The sequence below is a fragment of the Chelonoidis abingdonii genome, chromosome 3, assembly GCF_003597395.2.
Source record: "Chelonoidis abingdonii isolate Lonesome George chromosome 3, CheloAbing_2.0, whole genome shotgun sequence".
Classification (NCBI taxonomy): domain Eukaryota; kingdom Metazoa; phylum Chordata; order Testudines; family Testudinidae; genus Chelonoidis; species Chelonoidis abingdonii.
In genome coordinates, this window is record NC_133771.1 from 124,361,437 (window position 1) to 124,379,962 (window position 18,526).

The window sequence follows — 18,526 nt, forward strand, 5'->3', positions numbered from 1 at the left end:
ATAAATAGCGTTTCATCAGTTACCTACTTTTAAAATGTAAGAGTTTCAGTGATATGTGCTAAATATCTCTGTAGTTACAAAGAGCTGGCACTTCATGAATCCCAAACTTTGCTAGTCTTTTAGCTTCATCTTTTCCAGCTTATGTAGAAAAAAAAAATCTTGGTATGTTGGTGAATACAATATTTATAAATTTTGAACAAGTGAAAAGGTATTTATTTGGTGGTGTTGGTGGATGTTGTCTTTTGTGCAACTGCCTTCCATATATGAACTTAACAGATGTTGGACCTTTCAAAAGCATTATAAACATGACCTATTACCATGTTTAACAAATAAATGCTACTCCATTTTGGTTTTACTCTTTCTTCAGAAATTGATATCTGTATCTGTTATCTTCTTGACTGAAGAACTGAACTGATTGCATTAATCAAAGGCCTGCAATTTGCTCATGCCTGTAAATTCTGTGTCTTGGGTCAACTAATTAACTGTGTTCTCTGGAAAACAGGGAAATGACGTGCCATTATCCTTATTTTTCAAAATCAGACAAAAGAAGGGAACTCTCTAAAATGTGTCTTGGCCATTATTTAAAAATAACAATCCTACTCACCAACAGCTGATGTCTGTTACTCTACAGTTCTTCTAATTTTCCAAGCTACAGAAATTACATAAAGGTAGCCATTTCACAATCCACCAAATTTAGTTGAAAAGAGCCTGTTTTTATTTTAAATACACTTGTGGATGCTGCTAAAGCAGAAATGAAGTAGTTATTATTCAGTATATTGCAGGGCGCTTTGAAGAAGAATTTATCAAAATGCGCATGGAGAGGCTGCAGGGTTGGATGACCAGGATGTGTCGTCATCCGGTTGTTTCAGAAAGTGAAGTTTTTCAGCAGTTCCTCAATTTCCGGGATGAGAAGGTAGGAAACAATTCAACCTTGTTACAGTTGGAAAAGAGAAATGAAAGAAAGGGTTTTGGACTGATGAGCTTACTTTGTACAGGAGAGTGGTGTTAAATTTTGTAGCCTACAGATAATGAATGTTTTGATTTGTCTGCCCCCCCAGTGGGCAATAGACAAGAGCTGTAAATTGCCATGTGTTTGGTAGACTTTACTCATTGCTTAAAAGAGGAATAGGTTTGACTAATGAAATTTTATTGCCATCTGTCCTAATAGATAGGTATTTTAAGGTAGTGGGTTTTTTTTGTTTTTGTTTCAGAATTAGCGGAATAACAATTTCTAATTCTCCCTCACCCTTCACTCCTCTCACACATTGGATCTCCAGCTAGTGATGTTTCTGGAAGAGAAGAATAGAATGAGCGTAACTCTAATAGTAGCAATTATCTAAAAATGGGTGGAAAAACCGACAACCCAAGGGATTTTTTGCTTTCTTTAACAAAATAAACAAATGTGCCCTTCCAAAGATTTCTGTGGCTGTTATTCTTGATCAGATCTGACTTTGCTGAACTCATTCATTGTTGGTTGACTCATCAGTCAGTACAGTCCCAGTGATCGGTACTGTTCTGCTGCCAGAAACAATTCATTTTGCAGCAGAGCTCAGAGATATATGGTCCTAGTACTGCATTAAAAAAGACAGAAAAAGGGGCTGATCCTGATGGTAACAAGATCATTCCACAGGTTTCCCTGAAGATAGAATCATAGAAATGTATGGCTAGAAGGAAGCTTGAGAGGTCATTTAGTCCCAACCCCTGCACTGAGGTTGGACCAGATATATCTAGAACATAAGCTTGCTTCTTCAGTTTTCTTGTTCCTCTTCGTTTTGTTTCTTTTTCTCTTGACGGTAGCCCATTTGCTAAGCTCCAGAACTAGTACCAATCTGGTTATTTGTTGACTGCTAGGCCTACATAACTGGCACCCTTTTTTATTTTTTAAAGATGAACTTTTTGTTTTAAAGTATTCATGAGCAATAAACGCAAAATGGAGTACATGTGCAGAGTGTACGTTTATCCAGAAAATATTCTGATAGCTAAGATAGAGTCACGCAGTTCTCCTTCTGCCCTGTCAGCAGTTTCTGTTGCGAAACACTGTATGGCTGGATATTGGCATTCTCATGACTAGTGACCTGAAATACAGAGAACAGATGCTGCAACATATCTAGGATTAAAAGAAATAATTCCCAGTAAGGATTTTACAGTGGCAGTTATCATATTTCTGCCTCCTGCTGCTGCTTTTATTTAAACAAATATGACCATGTGGGAAAATGATAGTAAATTTAAGTTGCTCAGTCCTTTAACCAATTAGATGATGGCATTCCAAAAATGTCAGACGTTACTCTCCCTATGTATAGTGGAGCATAACTTTTAAAATCTAACAATTTAGATATGTGCATAATCCTTTTTTCTTTTGTAATTCGGTTATAGGAAAAGTAGTTTTAGTATTGTATATACTTATGTATTGCACAATGTATAATTCACATTTTCAGCTTAGTCCTATGATACAGAAAATGAAATGCATTTTTTTTTTTTTTAAAAAAAGAAGTTGAACTTCTCTCCGTATGGAAGAATTGGCAAAACTCCCATTGAAGTTGCATTCATTGCTTAGGATATATGTTACTCTACCGTGGGTAAATAGTGGCGATCACATTTCACAGTATGCATTGTCCCATTGTTCTTATTTCAAGGAATGGAAAACTGGGAAGAGGAAGGCAGAAAAAGATGAGATTGTGGGAGTAATGATCTTTTCTACTATGGAACCCGAAGCGCCTGACTTGGACATGATAGAAATGTAAGGTGACATTCCCTTCTTTTGCACTGATACTACATGTCAGCAGTCATATTACAAGATGTTATTTCCTGATGGAAAACTACTGAACTATCCATATAACAAAAATTTAAGCTTGCATGAGTATACATATTGGTGGTATCAAAGGACTTCTGGCAGTTGGTCATTGAGGTGAAACTGAAAAATGGTAGCTTTCTCATAAAGTTATCTTAAGATTTGGTGGAGACCTCTCCAAATCTGTTAGAACTCTGACACAATAAAAGGATATTGTACATATCTGCACATGCAGAATCGAAGATCAGATTGAAGGCAGGTCCTAAAAGGACTTCTCTTTGCAACTAACTTGAATCAGAGTCGATGAGCATTGGCAGAATATTGGCACTGAAGTCTGCCAGTGCTGCAGTTAAATGGTATATTTTGTTCTTTATTGTGACAGTTCTGAAACATTCCAAAGCAACTAAATGTGTCCAAAAAAATGTGTAATGTGAGGTAGACAGTCCTGTCGAGCAAGAAGAAGAATCCTGTGCATAAATGGAAAAGATAATGTTTAATTCATTCAGCAAAGCATTCTGATGGGAGGGAAATCTATTACAAATAAGGGAAGAGTGACTTAAATTATCAAACTTTTTTAAAAAGTCTCATATCTAAAATTTGCCCAATTTTTTTTGTGTGTGTAAAGGAATGTGTACACACATGTGCACACACACTTCTCTTAGCTAACCTTAGGGTGATAAATTGGATCTGCTTTGCAGTTCCTGTCTTTAATTCCCATAATCTTGTTTTAGAAAGAAAAATGAGGAGATGTGATTTGCTCGCCTCGTCTCCCATCTACTGTAGAACATGGGTGTTTACATGGATTTCATTAATGTCTGTATGTCTGTGAAGACGTTAAATGTTTGTGGATGAGCTGATGTGATTGCATGAAAAATGTTTTTAGAATAGCAATATCATACTGTACCTACACTTAGAAATATATGAGGCCTATGCCGAGCATTTTATCGGTAAAGCAACATCATTGTGGTGCATGGAGTAATATCTGTCTGTATATATCTGAAACAGTCCTGCCCTAGCAGGGAAATGGACTTCTAGGTCTCTTCCATTTCATAATCAGTTGTTCATCCTCAACCTTGATTATATGCTTTAAATACCGTGGTATCAATGTGGTACAAAAAACCTTGTTACTAAATAGATTTTGTATGTGAGTGAGAGAATGATGTGATAAGAAAGCTCCAGGAGAATTGGTTTGTAAAAATACTATTGAAGCATAACATTTCTCATCAGTCAGGAAAGAGAAATGATAAGGTTGTAAGGTGTTAGGGCCTCTAAGTTAGGAAGCTTATTTGTTTTTGTTTCAAGGGCAAGTCTTAATCTACGTAAATGCCATTCATAATATATCTTTTAATAACAGGAATAAAAAAATAGTAGGTTTGTATGCTTTAATTCATAGTATTTCTGTGAATTATCTCCTTGAGTAGAAGAAAGCAGGTGGTTATAGGGCAACTTCGAAAATACTTAAGAAAAGATGTATTTATTCTGGAGCTTACCACTCTGATTTTTCATTGGCCATTCTTTTCTCAATCACTCTACGCTATTAATCTCTCTCAATAGACACACTGTGGTAGAAAATTTGCCAGTCGATAAGGCAACTATTTTAAACTAATTCAGTCTAAAGTACTTTTAAACCAACTTAATTGTCCACATAAAGGGGTTGCATCTAGAACTTATTTACTTAACCCATTTGTAAGTTAAATCAGTACAGCTTTTGTGTTTAGACAAGGCCTAAGTCTTCTGTCCATTTATTTCCCGGAAGGGAGTCAAACACACACTCATGGCATATGGATTAAATCTCACTTTATATTTATCATAATTTCAGCATTTTTTTCAGTAGAGTCCATAGGGGTGTAAATATAACTCTTGCTCTATTGGTTTGTCTCCTGTCCAAAGTGAATGTGCTGACATTTCATTTCTGCATATTTTATTTTCACTATTATATTGTAAGTCAGTCTTCCCATTAAGTGGTTAAATCCTTTATATCACCTTTCACTGATGATCCTAAAAATGTGGCCTAATTCTTGAAACAATTACTTCTATGCCTATGCTCATTCTCGCATGTAGTCCTATTATAATTAATTGGGTGGCATATAAACAGGGTAACTTTTTTTTGGAATGCGGGCCTTATTTTTTTTTATCGCATTCTTCAGTGTTTGGGACTTTGCGTGAAAATAGGATCTTGGCTTATTAAAGTTACGCTGTTTTGTTGTTTTTCCTGTTTAAAGTCACAGAAACTTCCCCAATTACAAGTTGTGATATTGCAAACAAAGAATTGACATTTCATGGAGAATGATCAGGTACTGCTTTCAGGGAGAAATGTATAGTAACCTAAGCATAAAGCTGGGATCTAGGAAGCTTTGAGGTCTAGTCTCAGCTCTTCCAATGACCCTGTCTGTGATTTTGGCCAAGTCACTTAACTTCTTGCTCTCTGTGCAATAGAGATGATGATACCTACATCTTAATGGTCTCATGGGCACTCGATAAAATATGGTATAGTTAGGAAAAATTTTAATGAAAATGTTAGGACATTTATAGAGCTTACTCTGTTAATTGCTCAGTACTATATACATTTTGATATTTTAATGCAGATCCCCTAAGCAAAGAGAGAGAAAAATACATTGTTTTTGAGCACAAAATATTAGCATTTCTTCCATGAGACATCAGCAGCCCTTTATCCTAAATCGATAGCCATCTTCAGGTTTAGACTATATTTGTATTCTCCCTGAAGAGGTAGTCTAGTTTTGAAATTCATTTTCATATCAGATTCATCCTTTGTAGACTGGCCTCTGAGTATAGGATGTAGCTGCTGGTTTTGTGTGTACCATCATTTTAAGAAATCAGACTTCTGTTGTCTTTTTTTTTTTTAATATTTATTTCTTCACATTAAAATTTTTAAAAAACTTAAACTTAGATTTTTAAAAAGTACATGGCACTTTCTTATCCGTAGGGATCCAGAGCAAGAATGATAATCCAGTTGCAGACTTCTTTTAAAGGATAGAAAGTATAACAAACAGTATGAAGCATCAGGCAAAGGACCTGGAGTGAAATTCTGGCCCCCCTGAAGTCAGTGGGGAAATTGCCATTGACTTTGCGGGGCCAGGATTTCACTCCAGTCTTTTACTAGTTCTGTGAAATGCTTAACACATTCTTGGGCATTGTAAAAGTTATTATTAATAATAGTCATGTAGTTGTTCAAAAGTCCATTGCATCAGTTTAAATGCCAACTGTAGCAAATTGGAACAACTCTGTATCTGTCTGTAATGGGATTGCTCTTACTCCACAGAGAACAGAAATGTGATGCAGTAGGCAGATTCACCAAATCCATGGATGATGGAGTTAAAGAGTTGTTGACAGTGGGACAAGAACACTGGAAGCGTTGTACAGGACGTAAGTGTCACTTGGAAACTTTACAAGTTTAAGTGCTCTCTGCCTTACACAAATATATCTAAATAATAAAAGAGCATTTATTATTAAATTTGAAACGTATTTAGATCAACTGAATTTGATAGGACATCCTATGTTAGATGAAACCACACACTGAAAATTAGTAAGTCATACAATGCTAAAAAAGATAGCACCTTAAAAACACATTAGATTTTTTTTTCCTCTTTTCCCCTCCTTCCCCTCTCCCTTAACTAAATTTCCTGAGTTTATAACACTTGGTCTGAGGATAATTGCAACATCTCTGTATTGTAATTTACCCTAAATTTATTAATATATACTCTCAACCATAACTACATCTTAACATAGTTTTTATCTGGAAATAATCATTACTGTAAAGCTCCAAAATGCTTATTGCTATAGTTAATCTTATTATACCCAAAATACAACTACTCTACATTCCTTTTTTACCAAAAAAAAAAAAAAAAAAAATGGGGCAGGAACCTAATACAGTGGAATCCTGTTCTATTGGTACTGCAATATAAAACAATATAATAATAAATTAAGAATAAGTGGCCAGCTGAGCAAATATTTTAATATTTATGAACAGTAATTATTACAACAGTAGTGGAATATAATTAATATTTTACTATTGCAGTGAAATTGCAGTTAACCAAATGTTCATTATCTCCAACAGTTGTACTGAAGAAGGAACTAAATATCTGTAGAATTCAGGAACTGTGTAAACTAAAATACACAAACCACTGCTTTTTTTTTTTTCTCCTCCTCCAGTATCTTGGATGGAGGAGGAGACAAGACATCGGACAGAAGTTCCTGATTCTGTCTCCATGCCCTGTTCTTTTCTTATCTTAGCAGTCCCCATCTTCTTTTTTTTGCTTGAGTGCAGTGCAGATCTATTCTTGCAGGGTTGGCGTTCCACAGGAGTTGGAATTTCAGGGATCCCTAGTTATCTGAACCCATCTTACCCAAAAGCTCTTGGGTATCCCTTTAGTCCTTCTTTTTTATATATTCGTTTTCATAATATAATTTAAATGACACATGGTGGTAGAAGAAAACATTGGAAATACAAATTTTCTCTGTTGGAGTGGCCACTTTGTCATAAATTCAGACTGACGTTGCTGGGGATTGCATAGGTCTCAAAACAGAATGGTGATGCCCTGGCACACTGGAAAAAAGTGACGATGGAGTATGGGGCACACAGCGGGATAGTACTGTGAATGGTACACAATGCATAGAAAATGCCAGTCACAAGAAATAAAAATTAAAATGTGATGCATTAAATAATTCTTAGCAAGAATTACCCTTAGAACACCTGATTTTAGTATATGTCTACACTACTCACAGATTGGCAGGCAGTGATCGATCCAGCGGGGGTCGATTTATCACATCTAGTCTAGACACGATAAATTGATCCCCGAGCACTCTCCCATCGACTCCTGTACTCCACCGCCATGAGAGGTGCAGGTGGAGTTGACGGGGGAGCAGCAGCAGTCAACTCACTGCTGTGATGACCCCATGGTAAGTCGATCTAAGTTCATCAACTTCAGCTACGTTATTCATGTAGCTGAAGTGCAAAACTTAGATTGATTTCCCCCCCAAGTGTAGACCAGGCCTAAAGATACTAATAGAGAGACCCACTGTATGGTGTCAGAAGCCATTTACCTTGCTATGAATACTAAAATATCAGAGCAATTGAAAACTACTTAGTCCCTCTTTTATCCACACAATACGCTTCCCCAAATACAGATAATTGTAAACAAAAATGAAAAAGCAAACATCTCAACTTCTATCTCTCTTTCTAAAATGGACAATTCATACAAGCAAAATATTATTTCCATTTCAGAGATTACTTCAGGCATATGGGTCTGTAGTATATGAATTATGCATGCTGTTTATAATTTAAAAGTTCAGCCATACACCACAGCTGTTCTAACCTCATTGTTAGAGAAATAATTTGTGCATGCATGTCTGTGTAGACCTAATAGAACACCAAATTATATAATACACATACAAGCGCATTTTTTTAGCCTTATAATTGTATACAATGTTGTTAGTTCCTACTGTAAGTATTAAATTTTGAAACCATGATGGCTATCTTTTTAAGAGGTTTTTTTTTTAAGAATATTTATGAAGACCTATAACATTGCAGCTAATGTAATTTCTTAATATAAAAGGTTGTGTCTTCATGTTACTAACTCCAGGTCAAGGATATATCACTGAAACAAATTTATTTTTAAAAGGAAGCTATGGCTCACTTAAGAGAAAAATCTCACTGTACTTCTGGGATGCATTTGTATAGGTTGCATGAATAGGAATTTGGAATAAAGTGACGCCCTCCCTGGTTTTTAGGGTTCATTTGAACACAAAATATTCTGTTTTCTTCACAGAGGAAATGAAGGAATACTTTTAAGCTTCCATGGTTGGGGGACATTTTACCTGAATCAAGCTTTTTAAACATATTTGTTGCTTTAGATAAGCAAGTATGGACACATATGGTGACCTTTTCAGTTCTTTCCTCAAGGTCAGAGGTGAAAGTAAGCCAGTATGGTATGGTACGGCGTACCGGCAAAAGCCAGTATACCATGCCGGACTGGCTTTCCCAGGCTGGCAATTTAAAGGGCCCAGGGCTCCCTGCGGTGGCCGGAGCCCCGGGCCCTTTAAATCACCTCCCAAGCCGTGCTGCCAGAGCCCTGGGGTAGTGGCAGCAGGGCTCTGGTGGTTATTTAAAGGGGCCAGAGGTCTGTTTCGGTAGTGGCGGCTGGAGCCCCGGGCCCTTTAAATTGCCCCAGGGCTCCCAGCCATTCTGCAGCTGGTAGCTCCAGGGGTGATTTGAAGGCCCAGCCTCTTCTGGTTGAGGCCACGCCCCCTGCTCAGGACTCTGGCATACTGGTAAGTCCTTTAAGTTACTTTCACCCCTGCTCAAGGCGCAGTGGCAAAGTTTTCTTAGAAAAGCATACATCCCTCTATTGTAGTGGGGGGAAGGCGAATAGGAGGGGTGTTTTCTGTGTGTGTGTGTGTGTATCTGTGTACGATATTGAGAGAGATCTCTAGACATACGCACAATATGTCATGTTCATTATATACATAGAGACAGATGCATAGATTGTACATACAGAGACAGATACTAATTTGGTGTGTGATTTTTAAAATATGTACTTACACACAGTTATATTTTAAAATAAGTCATAGTGCAGTTTGAAGATTTTTATCTGCAGGAGTTTGGAATGGTCAATTTATTCAAGTATGGATATGCAGTACTACCCTTTGTGCGGATATTATTGCATCTCTTTGAGCTAACTATAGAAGGATTAAATTAAGACAGTATTTTATCCTTTTATTTAAAGTGGTTGCCATTACAAAAATATTCATAAAATGTAATACATACATATGACTTATGGTGGACTTCTGGAACATTTTCCCCAAAAATAAATGTTGGTTAATATTGAATAGCTGTTTGGTACCAGAAATGCTGTATAATTCAGTGAGTATAAAACAGTATTTACATTTTTACTTCTTTTTTTTTTTTTTTCAGCATTACCCAAGGAATATCAGAAGATAGGAAAAGCCTTACAGAGTCTGGCACTGGTTTTCAGCACCAGTGGTTACCAAGGTATTTTATATATTCATTTGTACTGTTCTTTCATTTTTAAGAAATATTATGTCGTGTTCTATTATACAACATTTTGCTGTCAATAATGTTATATTATTTTGGGACTTTTTAATTTTTAAATCTCAATATAAGTAACACTTTCCTTATCTATTTGTATTGACTGAGTCCCCACATCTTAGAGTTTCAAATGGCATGGCATGTTGTTTATATAAGGAATGCAAATGAGAATTCAAATAAGAACATATCTTACAATCTTTTTTGTTTAACTTGAGGTATTTACAGTAGCAGTCTGATCTAATACTAATTTGTAACATTGTCATTGTCCTAACTGACAATCAACTGTAGCATGTCTTTTATGATCAATACTTGTGTGTTACATTACAGAAGAAATTGATGGATGTAAAAACATTTGCCATCACAACTATAGGGTGACATTTTAAAACCATTTTTTGTAATTAACTGGATTATGTTTATCTGATTTGGAGACACTTTTTGTTTTTTAAAGGGCCCTATCTACACAACTAATAAATGGAGACTGTCACGTTGAGTTGTAGTGAGGAGGAGGGAAAGAGGCATAAGATGAAAAATAATTAGTGGGCATTTATTTTTGTGGGACTGTTTTATGCATTATCTTATTTTGGGCCAAACTTGAATTCCACTTTGGCACATTTCTACTAGGCTAGCGATCACATTTTGAGATTTCCAGTTTGCTTGTTCATTATGCATACGTAACTTGCTGTTTAGAAGCATCAGAAATCAAATCTGTATTTCATAACACGCATTTATTAGCACAGTGCTTTTCCTCCCCATTTCTTTCCACAGGACTGGAATAGAATTGCTGGCTACATCAAATATAGTCACTCAAATTCTGCTAGTGTTTTCTCAAGTAATGTGCAGAAAAGATTGTTCAACATGGTGAAGGACCTCATCGGGTCACTCTCCCACATGCCCTTTCCTCTCCCCCCCAATTCTCAAATCAAAATTGGAATCTTTCTCAGATTTCATCCCAAAATGAACCTAAAGATTTTTTTTTGTTTTTAACCTAGAATGTTGTCACTGAGTTTTTAAACTATTACTTCTCTTTCAGATCACTTTATTAACTGGCATTTACAAGTATCAGGGGGTAGCCATGTTAGTCTGTAGCCACAAAAACAACATGGAGTCCGGTGGCCCAAATAAATCTGTTCGTCTTTAAGGTGCCACCGGATTCCTTGTGGCATTTTACAGATGTTCTGAATTTTTTTTAGACATTTGATTTAGTAACTTATTCCAGCTGGGATTTTTTACTTGGTTACTGCAAATTGGTTCTTTGCTTTGTATCCTTCTGTAAACTCTGCCTGTTAATTCTGGTTCCATTTTAACCTGTGATTTGAAATTAGGTTCTTTGCTGTGGGTGTATGTTCTGTATTTTTATGTTCTTATGTATTTGTCTTGTGTACCATACTTGAAGTAGAACTTAAATATGTAAAGTGTCCTGCATACAAATCCTGACTGGAGCCAGACAAAACCTGTAGCATGAATCTTTGGAAAGAGACTGAAACTTTACTTTAGTAATGAAACACATATTCTTTTACCAGAGTAAAGGGAAAACAAAGAATGTGGCTTTAAAAGTTAGGATGCAAACTTGCAGATTAACCTTACAAAGGAACTTGGTAATTTGATTTCCAGCATCTTCGAATGGTATGGAAAATAGAGACCCTGGTAATTGGGAAGTAGGCAGGAATATTTCCCCTTGCTACTCCCTGAGGCCAGGTCTACACTGCGACTTTAAATCGGTTTAATGGCCGATATACCGATTTAACGCTGTATCCGTTCACACGACGTCGTCATTAATATCGAGTTAAACGGCTCCTTAAATCGATTTCGGAACTCCTCCCAAACGAGAGGAGTAGCGCTAAATTCGATAGTGATAACTCGGATTAGGGTTCATGTGGACGGAAATCGACGTTATTGGCCTCCGGGCGGCATCCCAGAGTGCAGCACTGACCGCTCTGGACAGCAATCTGAACTCGGATGCAGCGGGCAGGTAAACAGGAAAAGCCCCGCGAACTTTTGAATTACATTTCCTGCTTGCCCAGCGTGGAGCTCTGATCAGCACGGCTGGCGATGCAGTTTGAAATCGAAAAAGAGCTCCAGCATAGACCGTACGGGAGATACTAGGTCTGATCGCTGTATGGGGAGACAAATCTGTTGTATCCAGCTCCGTTACAGAACACGAAATGCCAAAGCGTTTGAATAAAAAACTCCAGGATACACAGCGCTGTGTGACAAGCGTAACGGGAAGCCAGAGACTCAAATGGACGCTCATGAAGGGAGGGAGGGGGTACTGAGGACTCCAGCTATCCCACAGTCCACAGCAGTCTCTGAAAATTATTTGCATTCTTGGCTGAGCTCCCAATGTCTGTAGGTTCAAACACAGTGTCTGGCGTGGTTCAGGGAACAGCTCCTCAGTTTATTTCCCCCCACCACCACGTGAAAAAAAAAAGGGAAAGATTGCTGTGCTATGGCGTTTGCTCAATGCACTCCGCGAAAAAGGCGCCAAAGGGTTGTCTGCTGCCTTCACAAAGGGAGGGGTGAGGCTGTACCCAGCACCACCCGGGGCAGTGTTTTCTGCCCCATCAGGCACTGTGCTCTCAACACGGAAGTGGGAACTATGGGATAGCTGAGGAACAGCTACCCACAGTGCACCGCTCCTGAAATCGATGGTAGCTTTGGACCATGGACGCAAACAATCGATTTCGGGATCCCACTGTGGACGCGCTAAACCGATTTTATTAGATCTGTTTTGTAATATCGGTTTAAGCTAATTCGAAATAATCGTGCAGTGTAGACGTACCCTTAGATATACCTGGTTGCACTCTAGTGTCTTGCTAGAAGAAGTTGCTTCCTTCCAGTTTGTTATCCTCTGTCCTGATCCCATATATTTTACTTTTTAATACACCTGGTACAACAGTCTGTTTTCCTTTGCTTCAAAATTCACTTCTCTCCAAAAAAGACAGAACAAGTGGAGTGCACAAATCACTTTAAATCTCTTTATCACTACCAGTCATTCAGCTCTATCTGCTGTTAGTGTGTAATCTCATGTGATGTCTGGTTTGGATGCTGTTCTGTGATTGACTGGACATTCAGAAGAAAGAAGACATAGACACATTAATAGATTGAAAGCAGCAGGCTGCAGCTTTAACTTTAATATTAAAGAGGGTGCTGACACACTCCCCCTCCCAACTATAGCAGTTGGGTCCAGTGCAGGGTTAAATGGCTTCACACCGTACAGCCAAAGAATGAGGATTGGCTCCCTTACCCAACCCTCCACCACTCAATTCATGAGTCAGCCCAGTACTGAATCTCCCATTACCCTCCCCCCCTGTGAAGAAAAATGATAGAATAGATGAGGGAGAATTCAGCATGTGAAGCTCTACACCTCGTCTCACCCCACAGGCTTGTGGAGTCCACTAGTCTTTCCTGGGTCCTCTGCTTAGGTTTGTCCTCAGAGCTTTCCCCTTGCAGCCTGTTACTATTTACAGAGATGCCAGCAAATTGCTTGGTTGCATTCTTCCCCTCCTGCCTCCCAACTGTCTGGCAGCTAACTCTTGTCAAATGTTTGCCTTGTGTGTTTGCTTTTTTGAGGGGGGACAGGAGAGGGGCGTTTGTTTGGGATAGCTCCACCACATACTGGATCCTTTATCAGATAAGTGGACCCTTTCCCTCCATGGTTCAGGGGCATCATTCCTGCTCTCTTTGACCATCAGCACAGATCCAAAAGAATCAGAAAGACTGACAGTTTCTTGTTTCATGGTTCTCCTGATCAAATCTATTTGTGTGTGTCTGTCAGCTCTCTGACACATCTGCCTTGTGAGTGTTTCTGACCAGACCAACCTGGTCCTTGGCCATAGTTATGTAATCCACCCTAAATTCCACTGACTGTTAATTTTCAAATTGAGCCTGGTGCAAGTTCTAAGATGATTCTTCTCTAATGGACTATTGGCATGCTAGGCAATGTGAAATGTCCCCAGATTAGTGCAAAAGAGACACAGGAGTGTCCCATAACATGCTGCTCTTGCCAAACTGGTATAGAGAACTTTGGCTCTGAAGCCCAGCTGAGACCAGTCGGCTGATGTAACCTCCTGCTTATGAAGCCAGTGTAACATTGAGTACCCACAAATCCAGACAGGTACATTTAACTCTGATTTCCCCTAAAAATGAGAAACAGGTTTTAACGTATGCTCCCTACTTGCTCTGCTGACTCCTCCATAGTGTGGACATAGGCTCTCTAACATCTTATCTTCAATAGCCTGAAACATCCAAAAATTGATGGCTATGGAGGCTGCACCAATCCTAAAAGGAGTATGTGCTAAATTTACTGTATTGATCCCTAGATAAGAATCCCTTTCTGATCATACAGCAAACTGACATCTTGTCAGTTAACTAAGACCCCCAAATACACATGCAAAGCTGCCTCATGCATATGCAAAGGCAAGCACACCTTCCAAGTTTTTACTGGATACACCCATTCCTCCAGGCAGTATTCCTTTAACACTGTCATGATCCTGTGCACTGCCTGATCTGTTTTGGGAATCTCTGCTATAGGAACACAGACAGCTGTCTGAGCCGTACATCAGCCAGTTCCAGAGTACTCCTGTGGCAAAGGGACCACACTACAGTACTTGTGGCATTCTTTGGTGTGAGGGGAAAGGAGCCTTAAATAAAACTGCTTTATTTCTACAATGGCAAAGTCTAGGCAAGGCCCTGACTAAACCAAATCTGAGTGGCTTTGGGGGTGCCTGACCTGCATGCTGGGTCTTCTCACCCTGGGCCAAACCCTTCACGAGTTTCCCTAATAAAACTCCCCACATTATTCTGCAAATCCTGTCAGCTAGCAACAGACTGACCCCATGGTGAATGCTGCCAACCTGTGGTGTGCTAATCACACCACATATCTTGCCACCAGGAGCTTTTGGCAATGGGCCAATCATGGGCGGATGCCTTTCCTAACTCTGAACTCCGTGAAATCTGTCTTGAAAACCTAGAATGTCTTTGAGCCAATGGAGTTCTCTTCCAGTGTTTAAGGCTGCCAGGAGCTATGGTTCCACAAAGAACAGGGTGTTGGTAACCAGTTTTGACTGGCAAACGGCATTAGTTACCAGAATCTGCCCTTCTTAAGTGGAGAGCATTGGCAAAACCAGTATCAATACCAAGAATTTGTCTTGTGGTGAAAAGATATTTAATAGTGCAACACACAGGCCCATAACCTCTGCATTAGCTGCACAGACTTTACTACCTGGCACATAATGATGTGTACACCCATTTCAAGCCACTCCTTAGGCCACTTTTGAATACATCAGTCCTCTTGATAATGTAAAACCTCTGAGTTAACACCAACTGTATCTATGTATCTCCAGTCAGCTGGCTAATATGACAATATATTGAACTCCTTCAGGAACTCCCCCCATTTCCTCTGCCCCACCCATCCTCTCATATCTTGTTTGTTACAGTGACAAACAAGGGCCGCTTAACACCCGAGGGGGCAGCTACTAGGTTTTCACAGAATGGCCTGTTGAGCATTACCACTTTGCAGTCAAGTTTTGGATGCCTTATGATCATCTGCAGCTGTTTTTAGCTGGTCTGCTGCTTTTTAGAGCTTTTAGTTCCCTGAATCAATACCGATAAGCTTGCTAATTATCCCCAGGGAGGTGTGAAACACCTGGTGCTGTGTCTAATTCTGTGTTAAATATGTCAGTTGCTGCATGTGGATCCTTTTGTCTCTTTCCTTTATGATTAAAGGGAACCCCAAACATCCTGCCATCTGCTGAAAGGTTCCCTGCAGCTGGACACACTCACCTGGCCCATATCCCTTCTAGTGAACAGAAAGCTGTACAAATTGTAAACCAGGGGTAAACACATTGCACAAATAACAACCCATTCCATTATTATACAAAACAGTTCAAAAGGCGGGTGTGATATGGACAGCTCATGGGCAGGGCCTAATCTGAGTAATAACAACCCTTAATCTGAAAATCTCACAGACTAAAGTCTTAGTTCTGCTCTCAGGCAGATTCACCCCTAATTCACCCTTCGCCAGTTGAGCACCCCAGTCACATTTATTTTAACCTTGCACACAAAAGCATTTAACGAGGAGCAGCAGACCAAGGACAATAGAAGGTTCACTAAGCAGTCCTGAGTGAATAAAACAGTATTCCCATGAGGCCCCACCTGTAAAGGGATCAGCCAAAGATTTGGCATTGGAACTCCTCATGCTTCACCACCAACTTCAGCTACAAATCTTGTTCGTGTTTGGTCCTAACCACATGTTCCAGCCCCTGATTTGGCTTAATTTCTTTGCCCAAATGTGAACTCTCTCCCAGAATGAGGGATTAAAAACCTGCCCATTGACATCTGCCCTGTCTGCCCTGTTGGAATAAACCAGTGTATCTAATTTAATGAAGATGGGGATTTTTGTAACATTGCCATATCTACCTCCTGGTCCTGCCTTGGACTTGAGGATCACCCTGTTTTCACCCTGAACTGAGCTTTTTGTCTATCACTGAGTGCCATGCTGGCCTCCACACTTGCCACACATTTACTTAATTTTGCACAAGGAATAAAAACACTTCCTTCTCCCTTGCATTTGTACTTTCCTGTCATTGAAAGGATGATGCGAACCAACTTGGTTGGGGGTGAGGCAAGACCTCATGCCCTCTGCTGGTGGTAGCCTATGGAACCCCTTCTGATACCACCTGTACCTTGCCATCTTCCACACCCTGATTCCCCTATAAAGAGGTGGGTTGGGATGCCCTATCACAGCCCTATAGCTATCCAGTCAGAAAAACAGATGCGCACACCCTCTTGCTAAGATGGGAAGGGGTAATGTTAAGTGTTCTGAAAAGCCAGTCTACTTGTGATCCTCCTCCCTTTTCTCCCCCATTAGAAGCACCACCCAGAACATCCTAACTTCCTTTTCTAGTTCAACTAGTGCTCCATTTTGTCTCAAATACAGCCCAGGAGAAAGGTGCCTAAATAGCAGCTCGTCTTAATGTTCAGAAACATTTCCCTGTGCAGCTGTGGAATTGTGAAACTAGGAAATTGGGCTCCTTGAAAATTTTCCCTGTAGTTCAAGCCTCTGAAGGGATCGCCTCTGAATTACATATCTTGAAAGTCTTTTATTGTGAAGATATCTAACTTCAAAATTGTTATTTCAAAACTCCAGGCAGGCACAAAATGGCATGACTAAACATTTTTTAGAAGTTGGAGAAGGAGAGAGACATTTCTCAGACACCATTCTTATCAAAGTCCAGAAATCCAGATATTACTTAAGTTCCGCAGCTCATAGCAGTGCACATCTGGGAGCTCTTCAGTTTCTGAAATCAGGCTGATGAAACAGTCTGCACACTGGGTCTGACTGCCACTCTGTCTTCCTTTATTTCCTCTCCTCCTTTAGGACATACCCTGACTTTACTGCTTTCTCTTCAGTTCGTGTAAATCTCTCCCTCTCCTTAACACTGATCAGTTCACACTGGTGACAAAAAGCAGCTGCTAAATTTCAAAGTGGTTCTTTTAGTAAAAAAAAAAACATTTTATTCTAGTGTATCTCTTCAGTTGCCAAATATTAAGCCCTTGCTATTAATAACAGATTCTGTCCTTAGTAAATAAGATCTTCAGAAAATGGAGAAATACCCATATTCAATGTATTAGTATCCATAATAATGTAAAAATAATTGTCAGGCCAAAAAAAAAGTACATAGTTGGGATCCCTTTTAATGAAAAGGGGATAGTGTGCAGTTGTTCTTATAGTCCTCATGGTTGAAGAGCAAAGCTTGAAAATGTTACCGAAGTGTATCCTAAAGGCTCAGAAACCAGATGGCAAAGAAGAAATAACCCAAAATGTATTTTTTGAAATCTCATGATTTTTTGAATGCTTGGGATTAGCAATACTGCCGGTTGGATCATCAAAGAGAATTCAATATTAACTATGAGACACAAACATCTTTTTAAAAAACAAACAAAAACTCTACAATTAATCTCCTGATTTTAATAAAATGTCTTCACAGGTTCTTCCCCTGCTTTAGTAGGCTTATTTTACCCTCTGACAATCCCTATCCTTCCTTATAAATACAATAATTAAATGTTTTTATAAATAGATGTTCTATTAATAAAAATGTTAACTACAGTGCCTGGTGCTTTGTGTTTAATTTGTGCAAGTTGAATGCCTGAATATGTAAACATGCCTTTTTATCACGTTAGTAATTTAAAGGCCATCCCCTCGCTTATGATACCAGTATACCAGAGTTGAACAATATTTGCTCCCATTCTCTTCTGTGTATTTTTTTGTAAATGTATAACTACAGCAGCACACAGGCTTTCATTACTCGAGACTAGCCTGATTTTAAAATCATTTATGTTTATTCAGCAACTGTATTTGTGACTTTGTTACTCCACCTTAATTTGAAATATATTTTTAGGAGAATCTGATCTCAATGAAGCAATAACAGAAGCAGGAAAAACATATGAAGAAATTGCTAGTCTCGTGGCAGAACAGGTATAAAAACTAATAGAATGCAAATCAATCCAATACACATTACGTGACAACATACAATGAGATTTGATCATGTTTTCCTTCTGCTCTGACTTTCTTGCCAGGGCTGGTTCCAGGCACCAGTGAAGGAAGCAGGTGCCTGGGGCAGCCAATAGAAAGGGGCGGCACTCCGTCCATTATTGGGGTGGCACATCCGGGT

At 39.0% G+C, this 18,526-nt stretch overlaps 1 protein-coding gene across 1 annotated transcript in view; it reads left to right on the forward strand.

Moving 5' to 3' along the window:
* SNX9 (sorting nexin 9) overlaps positions 1 to 18,526 on the forward strand; it is a 101,821-nt gene that overhangs the window by 67,083 nt on the left and 16,212 nt on the right. The window contains exons 10-14 of the mRNA XM_032778349.2: positions 783 to 913; positions 2,634 to 2,737; positions 6,069 to 6,172; positions 9,720 to 9,797; positions 18,254 to 18,330. Of these exons, the coding sequence (XP_032634240.1) occupies positions 783 to 913; positions 2,634 to 2,737; positions 6,069 to 6,172; positions 9,720 to 9,797; positions 18,254 to 18,330 (494 nt within the window). The remainder of the gene's footprint in view (positions 1 to 782; positions 914 to 2,633; positions 2,738 to 6,068; positions 6,173 to 9,719; positions 9,798 to 18,253; positions 18,331 to 18,526) is intronic.